This window comes from Pituophis catenifer, unplaced genomic scaffold (assembly GCF_029215685.1).
Source record: "Pituophis catenifer annectens isolate HBS135680 unplaced genomic scaffold, rPitCat1.0.hap2 SCAF_11, whole genome shotgun sequence".
Lineage (NCBI taxonomy): Eukaryota > Metazoa > Chordata > Lepidosauria > Squamata > Colubridae > Pituophis > Pituophis catenifer.
Genome location: NW_027256891.1, coordinates 5,120,155 through 5,134,578, shown reverse-complemented (window position 1 = coordinate 5,134,578; position 14,424 = coordinate 5,120,155). Strand labels below are relative to the sequence as shown.

Below are 14,424 nucleotides of genomic sequence, written 5' to 3'. Positions count from 1 at the left end.
ACATCTTGCCTCCTAGAGTTGAGCGTTCTCTAGTGCTGGAGATTTTCAATTGGACAACCATTTGACCAGGATGATATAAGTACAGGGGGTTGATCTAGAAGATCTCCAAGGTTCCTTTCAGCACTAGCATTCTGTGATTCTGTGAAATGGGGCCTTAGGAAGAGGGCTTCCAAAACTTTCAGGGTATAAATGCTTTGATTTAGGTAGAGGAAGCTGTCTCGTGAGATCTGTCAGGCTTAAAAGCAAGAATGACATGTGGTGAAGTGTTAATACCATTTTATAATGCCTTGATGAGACCACACTTGGAATGCTGCATCCAGTTTTGATCACCACTATGTAAAAAAGATGTTGAGACTCTAGAAAGAGTACAGAAAAGAGCAACAGAGATGATTAGGGGGCTGGAGGCTAAAACATGCAAAGAACAGTTGCAGAAATTGGGTATGTCTAGTTTAATGAAAAAAAGGACTAGGGGAGACATGACAGCAGTGTTCCAATATTTGAGGGGCTGCCACAAAGAAGAGGGAGTCAGGCTATTTTCCAAAAGCACTTCAGGAGAAGAAGCAATGGACGGAAACTAATCAAGGAGAGGAGCAACCTAGAACTAAGGAGAGTTTTCCTGACAGCGAGAACAATTAATCAGTGGAACAGCTTGCCTCCAGAAGTTGTGATTGTTCCAACACTGGACTTTTTAATGAAGAGATTGGACATCTATTTGTCTGAAATGGTATAGGATTTCCTGCCTGAGTAGGGTGTTGGACTAGAAGACCTCCAAGGCAACAGTGAAAACCTACCTGTTTGCACTGGTTCAGGTGAACCGGTGGTGTTAAAAAAAACCCTACCAGTTCCTCCGAACTAGTATTTCCGACCATCAGCTGTGCCGCACGATTTAAATCATGCGACAGAGCTGTTTCCCCCCCCTCACTGTTATACTTACCTTCCAAAGCCTCCTTTTTCCACGTGATTGGTGTGTACTGCGCATGTGTGCGTGCAGCATGCATTTTGTGTGTACTGTGTATGTGTGTGCAATGTGCATTTGGTGCACACTGTGCATGCACACACGGCACATGCGCACATGCAGCACGTGCTTGACACGCATGCATGGCCAGCGAACCGGTAGCAAATCGGTTCAGATTTCACCACTGCTCCAAGGTCCCTTCCAACTCTGTTATTCTATTCTGTTAATTCTTTGAAGATGAGCTTTTTCTTGTTTCACACCTATAGACAAAATCTGGGGACTGTACTCTTTACATCAACAATATACTCTGGGAACCATTAGGGAGGGGTTGTCTTCACCCTCTTTCTCTGGGCTGAGTTGCCTCTTACTGCTCTGGTTTTCACCTCCTCACTGGATTCCATCATGAGATGTGATTTAATCAAACAACTCAGCCTTTACTCCTCATCCTGGTAAACATCTAAGCCAACTTCTTCAAATGGATTTCCCTCAGATACGTTGGGACAGAAAAACCATCACTTTCAAAAGTATGTTGACTTGGTCTACAAAGGGTCTTCAGCTGGGAATAGCTGAATTAAGAACCGAAAGATTACATTTGTCTCTTTGCTTGAGGTTTTCCACCACGCTATACCTTTATGGGTCGTACCAGGGAAAAGGAACGATGGCAATTTGTTTCACTCAAGGTCATCAAGCAGAAGAAAGTCAGAACTTTGGGGTGATGAGCCTAAAAGGGCAGTGAATTGTCCTTTTTAATTTTTCTTGGAAAAGAGCTGCTTCATGGTGCTTAAGGCTGCTGGGACACCCTCACTGGAATGAAATGTAAGAAACTGTGCCGTAAGATATCCAGTGGAAAAGTTGGCTAGTGAGTGGCATGCTTGCATAGGCAGGAGCAGAAGAGTTCAGTCTTAAACATATGGTTAAGCTATGCCAGATAATGTCACTTCATATATTTTTTTTATGTAGTAATCTATGCAGGGGGTGAAGAACTTTGAAAATGTTCCTTTTTGTGGCAGCCACTATTTAACTGCACGTTAGACCTAAGCAGCTAGAAAACTTGGTTGCCATAGGAATCCCTTATTGCAGATTTATTGCTGACAATCTGTTCTCAATAACAATCAACCAAAGAGAACTTTCTTTTCCTGACCCAAAGACCTTCCTTTCATCACTCGTTCCTAGACTGTCTTTATAACTTCCTCCATCATCGTGTAGTCATGCAACTCTGTGTGCAAATGTGTGTGTGTATTTAAAGAAAACAGTGTGTTTGATAGCTTTATCTTTCCAGGTTAGAGTAAATAATTGCTCTTTTGTTTCTCCAGCAGTGATTACTTTATTCCCTAATTCATTAGGTCTGATTTCAGGTTTCACATAATATTTAATAATGCAATCTACATTTTAAAAATTAATTGGGTAATGAAAAGCGCATCTGCAATTCGTATAAGCCATTGTTTTAATTGAGTGTTAAGTGGAAAAATCCATTATTACAATCAAAGAATTCAAGCATTTATCTGTTCACTCCTGCCACCAAATAGAAAAGGTTTTATCCATTGCTAGATATGTTTAATCTCCCCTTCTAAGCTTGTAGTGCTAAGCAGTTGGAATGAGATTATCTTGACAAAACCTTCACATCCCTCCAGACTGGCGAAGGAAGTTGAGATGCGAGAGCAGAGAAACTGCCTCTCCAAATCAAACTCTCCACCAGGAGATCTCTTATAAATCCTTTCTTTGTGACCTTTTAAGCAAGGTTGCACTTTCAGTGTGCAAAGTACAGGTAGTCCTCAATTTACGACCCCAGAATTTATGTTGCAAAATGAGAAATTTGTTAAGTGAGTTTTGCCCCATTTTACGACATTTTTAAAGCGAATCACTGCAGTAATTAAATTAGTAACACAGTTGTTAAATGAATCTGACTTCTCCATTGACTTCGCTTCTCAGAAAATCGCAAAATATGAATATGTAACCCTGGGACATGCAACCATCATACATATGAATCAATCTGCAAGCATCTGAATTTTGGTCATGTGACCATGGAGATGCTGTAATGGTTATAAGTGTGAAAAACAGTCATAAGTTGCTTTTTTCAGTGCTGTTGTAACTTCAAATGATCCCTAGGTGAACTGTTGCAAGTCGAGGACTACCTGCATGTGTTTCTTCACTGAGCAGTGCACATTTTTGATCATCGCCTGAAACGCTCAAAAATGTTCAGCATTTTTGTTGCTCACACCCTTTTCTTTATTACTAACACTTGCAAAAGAGTTGCCAGCAAAGAATACAGGTAGTTCTTGACTTATGTCCATTCCATTATTGACCGTACCATGTTCAATTACGGTGACACTGAAATATGTCTGGTCCTCTCGCTTACAACTGTTGCATCATCCCTTAAAATTCAGGCATTTGGTAAGCGGAATGTATTTATGTTGGTTGCAGCATCCCAGGGTCACGTGATCTCCATTTTCAAACTTTCCATCTGGCTTCTGACAAGCAAAGTTAACGGGGGAAGCTGGGTTCACTTATCTACTATGTGATTCATTTAATGGGTAATCAAATTAGGAACAACTCAGTTAATGACTACATTGCTTAGTGACAGAAGTTTGAATTTTAAGTTTTGTTTTTTTTTTTAAAATGACCCTGTGGAAACATTACAAAAAGACTTTTGAGTCACTTGTGTTAATACAGCCCAGATTTGGAGGAAGAGTATGTAAATCACAAAAAAAGGAGAAAGAATGCGGATTATTTTTTCCAACTCTCTGTAGAACAGAATATGTAACACACACAAAAGACATATTGAGCAAATTTTAGTGCAGACCAGGTCTGTTCAGATCTGTGCATCTATGTTTATAATTCAACTCATCTGGAGGGCCAACACTGTTTTGCATTTGTGCTGTTTAAGGGAGGGATGTCCTGCTTTATTTTAATTATTGTTTAGTCTGAGCTGTCTACCTTCTGTCTTGTTTATGTTTTTTAATTGCTTTAATTTAGTATTTATATTATTAGTATGATCATAATAATATCATTAGGATTCATTTATATTTTGTTATTTATTTAGCGTATGGCATATCATATGTGGACTAGCAATATATATTAACATTTCACCTAGATATTTGTAGAGATTCTCACTCATCCAGATCATGATTGTCTCAACGGTGCTCTTTTCTTCAAAAGGCAACTGGGCTGTTCCCCCCCCCCTTTTTTTTTTTTGCCTTGAGGAAGAAAGAGAAAAACTTCCAGAATGAAAAAACGGTCCAGTTGCCTTTTGAAGAAAAAAGCACCTTTGAGATTTCACCTAGATTAAGAAAATACAATAGAATATAAATATTACAAAGACCAATGTCTAGGCCATCTAATCACCTAGCAAAATTATGTTTTGTAAGCTGGCCAGAGTCCACCAAGATGGGTGGCTATATTGAATCTAGAGGTTGAGGATAGTTTTTATTCCAAATCAGTAGCAGGTGAAAAGAGAGCAGGAATCAGTCCTTAAATTTGGGGAAAGGGAGATGCAGAGGAAAAACATTGAAGGTCTTACATGGAAAATACCATTTTATAATCTAAGACCAAGGGTATCCAACCTTGGCAACTCTAAGACCTATGGACTTCAACTCCCAGAATTGGCTGGGGAATTCTGGAAATTGAAGTCCACAGGTCTTAAAGACTGATAGATCTTTAAGAAGATCCTAGTTGTCAGCTGTCACCTTATGCTTCCTTATGCTTTGCTACCATGCATTGACAATCTGCCATGAACATGGGGAAGGTGGATGGGAGAGGGAATGGTTGGCGGAAAGCAAAAGTAACCTCTGAATTTCCCCAAGATGCTGCCTCAAGGTCACCCAGCTGGGAGAAGAAGGCAGCTGCATACCAACCTACACTTGTACTGACCATTCTGAAAATGTCTTGCTTGAACCTGATTGGTCATGGGGGCATCAGAGATGGGAAGGAATTAAGGAAGGGAAAAGTTGAACTTACGGGTTTTGGCACACAATCTCAGTTCTGGCTTTGCATTACTGCAACACAGTTGACTTCTAATAAAACTATACCTTTCTCCACAAATGGAATTAAGGATCGTTTCTAACTAGGGGTTTAAAGGGTGGCAGGTGTGACATTTGTCTTTTATTGCTTCATGTATACTTATGACTTCTTTCTCAGGAAAGCTGACCTAGCTATATTATTTTCTTTCTCTTCAGAGAAACCACACATTTATGAAAAGGAGATAGATTTTTCCAATACTGAGCTGGTCACTAAAGGAAGAGAGCACAGCCTTCAATGCACCGCAAGTGGATGGCCTCTGCCCTCCATACACTGGGAATGGGAGCCCTGCAACCATGCAGAAAGCCAGTACGTACTCATATATATCTAGTATATTTATCTTCCCCCATGATGGATATCCAGCAAAAGCCACAATATTGTCATATGCATCATGACATGATTGCACAAGTAGAGTGAATTACATGGATTGAATTACTGTGGGATGATGTTGCTTGCTCTTTAGAGTTGCTTATGTCCTCTATTACTCCAAAACTGTGTTTATGGGCTTCTCAAGATTTAGAAAACCATATAAGAAATCCTACTTGCTATGCACTGGAGAGAATGTTGAGATTTTATAGAAGTGGGCCAGGTATTCTTAACAATCAAAGACTTTAGGCTTTGGCGTATGAAGCAAATTATAATCCTTCCTCCCCAAGAAAAAAGACCAAAATCCTTCCTTGCCAGCAATCAACCCTCATATGAGCAGAAATTAACACCAAGATTAGCACTGGAGCAACAATCAAGAAGTAAATAATACCCCAATCAAGGAACTACCAGACAAACAAGCTAACAGTAAATAACAGCCTAATCAAGAAACACTTCCACCAACACTGACAGAGCAAGCCACTAGTATATCAAAATAAGAGTAAACCCTACTCCCTTCAAGCACTGATAATGTTACCTAGTTTGGTAAGGAAATGTCTACAAAAAAAACCCCACCAAGCTCATAGAGCATCAAGAACCCTGCAGTTCTCTTCTTCTTCCTCCTCCTCCTCCTTCTGCTCCTCCTCCATTCTTTAAATTCCATTCTCATCTGGTATTCATGATGTTACCTAGTTGGGTCATGCAAGAGAAGCTCAGTGAGCTCAAGAGCCCCACAGTTCAGGCCTGAGCTACAAAGATTTTCTTCTATCAGTTTTAGCCTTTCAGGTAAGATAGTGTTCCTTCAGCTCTTAAGCTATGGAAGAAGCTGTAAAAGACAAAGTGTGAGTCAAAATGATAAGAACAATCCTTCATTACACCAGAGAGCCATCTAGTTGGACATTTGTCTTCCGTTGCAGAAATTTATCCATCAGCACAACATTAAAAAAATATTTCATGGGTTGTTCCCAGTATTTGGTCAAACATGAAAGTTTCATTTAGCTATGAAAATAACAAAGTAAGTTTCCTGTATGGATTTGACTTACTTTTTTCAAATCTCTGGAACTGATGAATATTGTAAGTAAATTCTTCACTGGCCATGTTGAAAATGCCCATAAAGACAGGATAGATTGCATTTACTGAATTGAGGGGAAGTAATTCAGCAACAAAAGGATGTTATCAGGTGACTGCAAAGCCCCACCCCTTCAATAGAACCTGTCCTTGAACTTTTGGGCTCTACCCATTAAATGACAGAGGCTCACATTGCCCTAGTCTCATATCAGCTGACCAAAATCTGAGAATTACAGCCAGATTTGAAAGGAGGCATTACCCCAGCTAATCTGCCTGCAAGGAGTTAAAGTTCTTCCACATAAACAACTACCAAAAAACATTGATAGCCCAGTGGGAAGTCTTGAAGTTCTTTAAAGATTCCAACTGAAACAGCTGCTTCAAAGGAAATAAACAGGCCCCCGCTGAATGTATCTCATGGACTCGGCCGGTTCAGAGACCAAGTTGGCTTTGTCCACTCTGTGTTGAGAAGCAAAGAACAAGGCCCTAACAGCAGACAGTGAGTGGTATTTTGAGAACAGATCTGGTCTCTGAGTTGTTAAGTCCTGCTTTTGATGGAGCTGAAGATGGGAATTCAATCTAAAACGAGAATTTTAGAATAGTGTACCAAGTTCGCATGTTGGACTTGGATTATGAACACCTCATTCAGACATGAGGTGACTAAGAAGTTTTAGTGACAGTTACTTTCTCTTTTGGCCAGTGGAATCCAGTGTGATCAGCAGAGGTGGACATAAAGCCAAGATGGTGGTTGCAACCGCATGATTGAAACCCCATCGCTTTTTGTTACACATCTTGACTTCTTTGATCCTGCCCACCCATAGACACCTGTGGCCCAGAGGATTATGGGCAGAAAATTAGAGAAGAGCCTAATATGACATATGACCTTGATATGTCCTTTCTTTTCCTTCAATCCATTTCTGCTCTCTCCAAACATGCTAAAAAAGATGTAGGGATCTAGTTTGTTAGTTGTAGTGCCATGAATAACATGTATAAATCTTTCTTATCAGCTCCGATAATGAACTGTCTTTTGAAATTACTCCTCCACCCACATCTGTGAGCCCAAGATAATATCCACATTTCCCCCTCCACTCTAAAAAGATATACTCCATCTATTATGAAATTTATAATTCTGGGATTATAAAGAGTAGCAGCCTAGGCATTATTATGCTATTACCCTTTGTGAGTGTGAACAAATAGATGCAGCCAGTGCTGTACAAAGGGCAAGAAAAACAGATGAGAACTAGCAGAGTTTTAATGATTTCCACTGGGGAAAGAGCAAATCACAGGAGTTATTGTCTCAGAAAGGAGATAAGGTGAAAATCGAGGCTGGCAGAGGCACTATTAGTACATAGCAATCCACAGAGTCAAGAAACATGGAGAGAACGATGTAGCTTCTCCAGGACCTGCAAGAATTGGCACCATGATAAAATATAGAAGTATCTAATATGGAGGCCAACCAAGGGCTACCAATATTGACTTGGACTTAAAGTGGACAACCTCATCTTCCCCACAACACACGATTGATGCAAAGGATTTGGGAATACAAACAAGATGTTGTGGTGGCCCTCTTCTTTAGACAACCTCTGATGAGACAAATTCATGAAGGAGAAGACTGTCAAAAGATATTAGTCATGATGGTCCTGGTAGCCTCCAGAGACAGACATAGTTTTCACTGAACATCTCTTACTTCCAGTTAGAGCAAACGATTGGCTTCAGGTCCAACTTTGGCTTTCTCAGAGATACCTAGTTGCCACTGTGGTGATGTTGGATTAGAAGACATTTTAGCTATTTTCATCTTCTTATGGCTCAGACAGGTATCTTATCTGAGATTCTTCTAACTGAAGAAGCTGGAGCCTGACTTTCTGCACGTTACATATTCTTTGAATAATACCAAACATACATAACTCAAGATGGAACTGTTGGGTTCTTGGTGTTCTTTGAGTTTGCAAGAAACATCTGCTGGAAAACAACTAAGCTCAGAGAAACTCTGAATCCAATAAGATATGCTTTCATTGCTTTGGAACATCACATTCCACAGATCTGCCCCAAAGATAGACATTCTTTGTCTGTTCTGCTCTTTGCAGTGATGTTCAAAGCAGCTACCTGTCTTTAGTTCCATCCTACACTCAGCACACAAACATAGTGATAAGTTGGTAGATTCTAGCAAGAGACAACCTTGTAGGAGCAAAGGAGGGGGGGATGGTGAAGCTCAAATGTGCTAAACAGGGATTTTGTTGAGATAAGCATGCAATGTTGCCTGTTGCTTGTAGACAAACAGGCAATTTCCTTTGTTCCTGTTGAAATATTAGCAGAACAACTATAGGAGACCTTTGGCTCAAGCCTGAATGGAAAATACTTCTCTTGGTGAATGCCAGTTGGAGCCAAAGGTAACAATCTTCAAGAACTTTAACCCTTCTCTGCTGCAGGAAGAAATTTTGGAAGGAGTCTGGTTTTCCACACAAAACAATAAAGGACAGATGGAAGAACATTAAAGAACTAATCTATGTTCTCTCTCCCCCTCTTTAAGTTTTTCTTGGGGGTAGGGAGTTACTATCACAGGAAGAACATCTGTAGAAAAATAACAGAATAGCAACAGAGTTGGAAGGGACCTTGGAGGTCTTCCAGTCCAACCCCCTGCTCAAGCAGGAGCCTCTATATCATTCCAGACAAGTCACTGTCCATTCTCTTCTTTAAAAACCTCCAGTGAGGGAGCACCCACAATTTCTGGAGGGAATCTGTTCCACTGGTTAATTGTTCTGTTGGGGAATTTCTCCTTAGTTGATTCCCTCCTTGGTTAGTTTCCATCCATTGCTTCTTGTCCTGCCTTCTGGTGTTTTGGAAAATAGATTGACCCCCCTTCTTTGTGGCAGCCCCTCAAATATTGGAATACTGCTATCATGTAACCCCTAGTCCTTCTTTTCACTGTCTAACATTGCAGTTGCAGCTTCTTCAGTGGCTCAAAGACTCATCCATTGATAGATCTTTGGATTAGTAGCCAAATAAGTTTGTGCGAAGTCAGAGAAGAGATGGGAATTTTCTCTTTGAGATATTCTGGACCATGTCTTTCCTTCCCCTTCCCCTTTGATTTCAGTAATACAAAATATAATCGGCAAATCCATGATCTGAAAAAAAGCTTGAGCTGTAGCATAAAAATTAAGAGGTCAATATACACTGGATGCTTTGCATTATACATAGGCTTAGAAACCCATATAAGGCTCCACTTTTGGAAAACTATCATAACGGCTTCCTAGAACCTCCTTTTCTGAGAAATGCTCCATTTTTGCTTGACCCTGATAACATGTCTCTCTTGGAGAAAGTTGCCAGTGGTGTCATTTTAAAATGGTATTAGTCATTTGCAAATGTACTTTGGCTTAGAGAGCTATATGGTCTGCATTTAATGCAAGCTGACCTGATTTGCCATTCCAAAGTCAATGGACAAAACAAATGAAGAGCCTTGGTAGCACAGTGGTCTAAGGCACCCTGTTATTAAGCTGGTTATTAAGACCAGCTGCCTGCAATTACTGCAGGTTCGAATCTTACCAGGCTCAAGGTTGACTCAGCCTTCCATCCTTTCTAAGGTAGGTAAAATGAGGACCCAGTTTGTGGGGGCAATAAGCTGACTTTGTATAAATATACAAAAGGATGCAGGCTATTGCTTAGCGCATTTAAGCCGCCCTGAGTCTCCGGAGAAGGGCGGCATATAAATCAAATTAAAAAAAAAAATCTGAATTTTTCACGACAGTTCCCCAATTCAAAAAGATCTTGAAAAAGATTTTAGGAAGAAGAAGAAGCATGAACCAAAAAACTTATACTTGTGAAGATAATGTTCAAAAATTATTTTTATTCAGTCTCACTCTTTGCCAAAATACACAGATAGAAATAAAATGTGTATATGATATAACAACAACAACAACAACAACAACAACAACAACAACAACAACAACAACAACAATAATATGATGATGATGATGTTATCCATTCAGTTGTGTCCAATGCTTGGTGATTCTAAGGGCCACGTCTCTCCAATCTTGCACTGTTCTTTGAGTTGTTCTATGATCTGGCTGTTGTCAGCTTTGATGGTGTCCCGTCATCGTGTTCTTTATCGGCCTGGTTTCTTCTTACCACTAACTCTTAATTGCTCTTTGCAGTGAATTTTCCCTGCATGACATGGTCAAAATAAGTGAGACACGGTTTTGTGATCTTTCCTTCCAGTGACATGTCTGGTGTTATCCACTCCAATACTTGTTAATAATATATTAACTATTATTAAGCTGTTGTGAGCTGTCCAGAGTCATTCAATAGTGAGATAAGTGGCAAATAAATTAAATAAATAAATACATGAATACTTTTTCATTTGTAATAAATGAAATTGCAACATTGCAATAAAAGTGTAGGAGAAGAGTAGGAAGAGCTGGGAGGCAGAGTTAAGCATGTCATCAGCTTAGAGTCATTACGTTGCCACAAACGGTTCAAGTCCAAACCCTTTTGAACTCCATTGACCGATATCTGATGCCATTTTAGTACTGAACTTTAGTTGCCTAGATTCCTGTGTACAGGTTTGAGCAATAAATCTTCTGAACTGTAACTTAATGTTCCTAATCCTTTGCAGCTGACTTTGATCTCTAATTGACTAGATTAATGTCAGGACAAAGGATCAAGACTGTACATTAAGTGCAGTTCAGAAGATTCAGACTTCTCTCATGACATTTGGACTTAAAACAATTAAATAGGCCCACCAGAATCCAGAAGTTTCTGATAAGTAGATCTTATTGTTGAAAAGCTAAGAAGCCATTATGAAAGAACACAAATCACTGCTATGTAACAAATGCAAGCCAAATTTATAATATCAATATTCAGATTATTTTTAATAAAAGAAAAGAAAAGAAAAGAAGAGACTGGACAGCCAATTGACTGGAATAGTATTAGGGTCATTGAGTGCTTGAGCAGGTGGTTGGGACTAGAAGGTCCCTTCCAACTCTGTTATTATTTTAAAGTTGAAATGTGCCTTTTTCTTCTGCCTACTCTATGTCAAATTTCTTTCTATTTCTTGTTTTAGTACAACTTAATTTACTTTTAGCTGTTTACTTGTGACTATATGTAAAAAATAGCTTTCACAGATATGCTCATGTTATTGCTAAGTATGAGTCACTTGGTGGACTTAGTTTACATTAATGTAAACTTTTGAAAATTCTTCAAGAATGGCTGTATTATATGCTCCTTGGGATTAGCTAGTGGTGATCTAAACCAAGAATGGATACGTTAATGCCAGTTACAAGCAGCTATGAAACTGTCACCACTGGTGCACTAAATATAATATACAAATAGTCTCTTGATGTAATAATTGGTTCCCAGGCTGATAAGGATTCAGAAACCGATTATGTAAATAACCAGCTGCAAATTTCTCTATCAGTAGTGGAAAGTACTCCTTTTTGCTAAATCATAGGAAGGATATTTTTTTTTAAATTAAACTCTCCAAAACTATTTTAGAGATTAGTTTTAAATGGGAAATAGTTCAGTTGCTGGAATTCTTGTTGCTTTTTTCTCAATAAATACTGCCCTAAAGAGAACTGTGTGAAAATCATGGAAGAAAATAACTTTTGTTCTAGGCAGCTGCCAAAGAATCTGGTCCGTGATCTGTGCTGCCATTTGGAAATACACCTAGGAAATACTAAGGCTCTCTCCTAAATGTCTATGGAGATTCCCAATCATCCAGGTCAAACTGTGGTTTAAATAGTTATATCAACAACTTTCCTTAATCTGGTACAGGTGTAAGTTCACTTGATTATATGAAAAATAGGATCTACTTTAATCTCCCTTGTAGTTCTACAGATGACAGGCTTCCAAAATGAATCAGATACTCACGAATGAAGCCGAATATACGTGTCCCAGAATAATGTTGCAGGATCCAACCTGGGTTGGTAACTGGGACCAGAGGTTTTGTCTTCCAAGCTTTTGGACTAGATAGAGAAAAGTTCCCTGAAGATGGGTTCCAGCACGGAATCAAATCCTGAATAAATTCAATTGGATACTTTCAGATTAAACAAAATGGCTTATTACAGCCATTTTGAGCCGAGGTGGCGCAATGGTTAGAGTGCAGTACTGCAGGCTACTTCAGCTGACTGCTGGCTGCAGTTCGGCAGTTCAAATCTCACTGGCTCAAGGTTGACTCCGCCTTCCATCCTTCCGAGGTCAGTAAAATGAGGAGCCGGATTGTTGGGGGCAAGATGCTGACTCTGTAAACCACTTAGAGAGGGCTGTACAGCACTGTAAAGTGCTATGCAAGTCTAAGTGCTATTGCTATTGCTACACATTTAGCTTCCCCACCATCCTGAGATAAAGGATTTATCATCTAGTTTGCAAAGCGTCAGGACAGCAAATCTGGAATAAAGTGATAATTGATGGAAGAAACTTCAACGGTCGCATGATCAGGCCATCTCCGTAGTTCCCTAAAGCTATCTAAGGATATGGGCTGGGATTATCTTTCCATCTAAGACCTGGTTTATTTTAATTATGGTTTATTGAAAAACCAACAATGACTGAATCCACTTATCTCACTAAGCCACAAATTGTGGTTTGCATGTTGCTGGGTTCACTCAACATGCTAAGGCCAAATCCCTTGTAGGGCACAATGCAGTCTCTGAATGGCTGTTATTCTTTTGTTATTTTGAGACTTGATGGCAGTTTTGAATGTCTGCAAGTGACTCCCCTGCACCTTCAAAGCAGAGAGATCGTTGCAATTTGCTTCTATGCTCCAAAGCCAAAGGCACATTGGCTCTGTTTTGGGTGTCTGTTGGTTTGCAAGTCCCTCCTGACCCAGCTCATAGAGACCCCCCACCACCCATTTCTTGGCTTTTCCCACGTTTCTTGAAGAAACAAATTCACCAGAACAGCTGATACAGCAAAGACCAAAAAAAAAAAAAACCCAAACCAACCCTGGGCAGGAAACATTGGAGTATGGCTGAGAGCCCCTTCCTGGAATGATGATCTTGGAAGATGCCCGATGATGTTGTCTATTAGTGAACCTTGGCTTGTATTCCACCGTTAGATCCCTCATGACCATCAAAAGTGCCATTCCTCCTTCTTAAGGCACTTGCAAAGAGAGCTGAAGCAGCTGAATGAATTCTTGCTTTGCTTATCTGATCGCTTCCGCATTTATAAAATTGATATTTGTTTGTATCCCACCTTTATTATTTTTACAAACAATTCAACATGGCAAATATATCCAACACATCTTCCTCCTATTTCCCCATAAGAACAACCCTATGAGGTGGATTGGTCTGAGAGAGGAAGATTGGCCCAAAGTCACCCAACTAGCTTTCGTGCCTAATTAGAACTCACCCTGTCCTGATGATTGGCCCAAAGTCACCTAGTCAGTTTTCAGTTTCCCGCTTTCTAGCCTGGTACCTTAACCACTAACCCAAACTGGCTCTTAACTTGCCCCGCAAATCCTGGGGCTGGAATGGATTAATAGCAAGTCGGTGGGAGGAATCCTTTAGAGCAAGCTCTTCAAGATGTCCCTGACATTGTTGGTCTGCTAACACCTTCAGAAGTATGACCTCAAGGCCAAGGATCATGGGAGTCGTAATCCTACAGCTGGGAGATGAGAGGTTGGGGAAGGCTCCCGAAGTCTCCAGAAATCATTCAGCAAGCCAGGAGTGGTCAGAGCAGATGCAGCCATTTCAATATTCTTTTTTCTTTTCTTCCCCCCTAGGTGCACCCAACGTGGAGAAAGAATCAAAGTCCAGAAAACTGTCAGGCATGAAACTCCCTATTTAGCCAACAGGATCAAGGACATCAAAAATATGCAGTTTGTTCATGGCAATATGTTAAAGGTAAACTTAAACCGCATGGGATGTGCCTAGTTCTCCTTTCTTGAATTTCCCAGGAACAAACTCCTTCCCAGGACCAAATTCTTCACATGCCTGGAATTTTTCCTCTCTGGGATCAGTGACTGCTCTCTTCTGGCTTTTTGGGAATGCTGGACTCTGACCATGACATCACTCACTTCCCCCTCCCAGTCCAAAAAC

General features: G+C 40.1%; 1 protein-coding gene across 1 annotated transcript in view; it reads left to right on the top strand.

Moving 5' to 3' along the window:
- The window catches only part of LOC139322860 (vascular endothelial growth factor receptor kdr-like), a 197,599-nt gene that overhangs the window by 105,620 nt on the left and 77,555 nt on the right, over nt 1–14,424 (top strand). The window contains exons 12-13 of the mRNA XM_070952110.1: nt 5,128–5,278; nt 14,109–14,229. Coding sequence (XP_070808211.1) covers nt 5,128–5,278; nt 14,109–14,229 — 272 coding nt within the window. The remainder of the gene's footprint in view (nt 1–5,127; nt 5,279–14,108; nt 14,230–14,424) is intronic.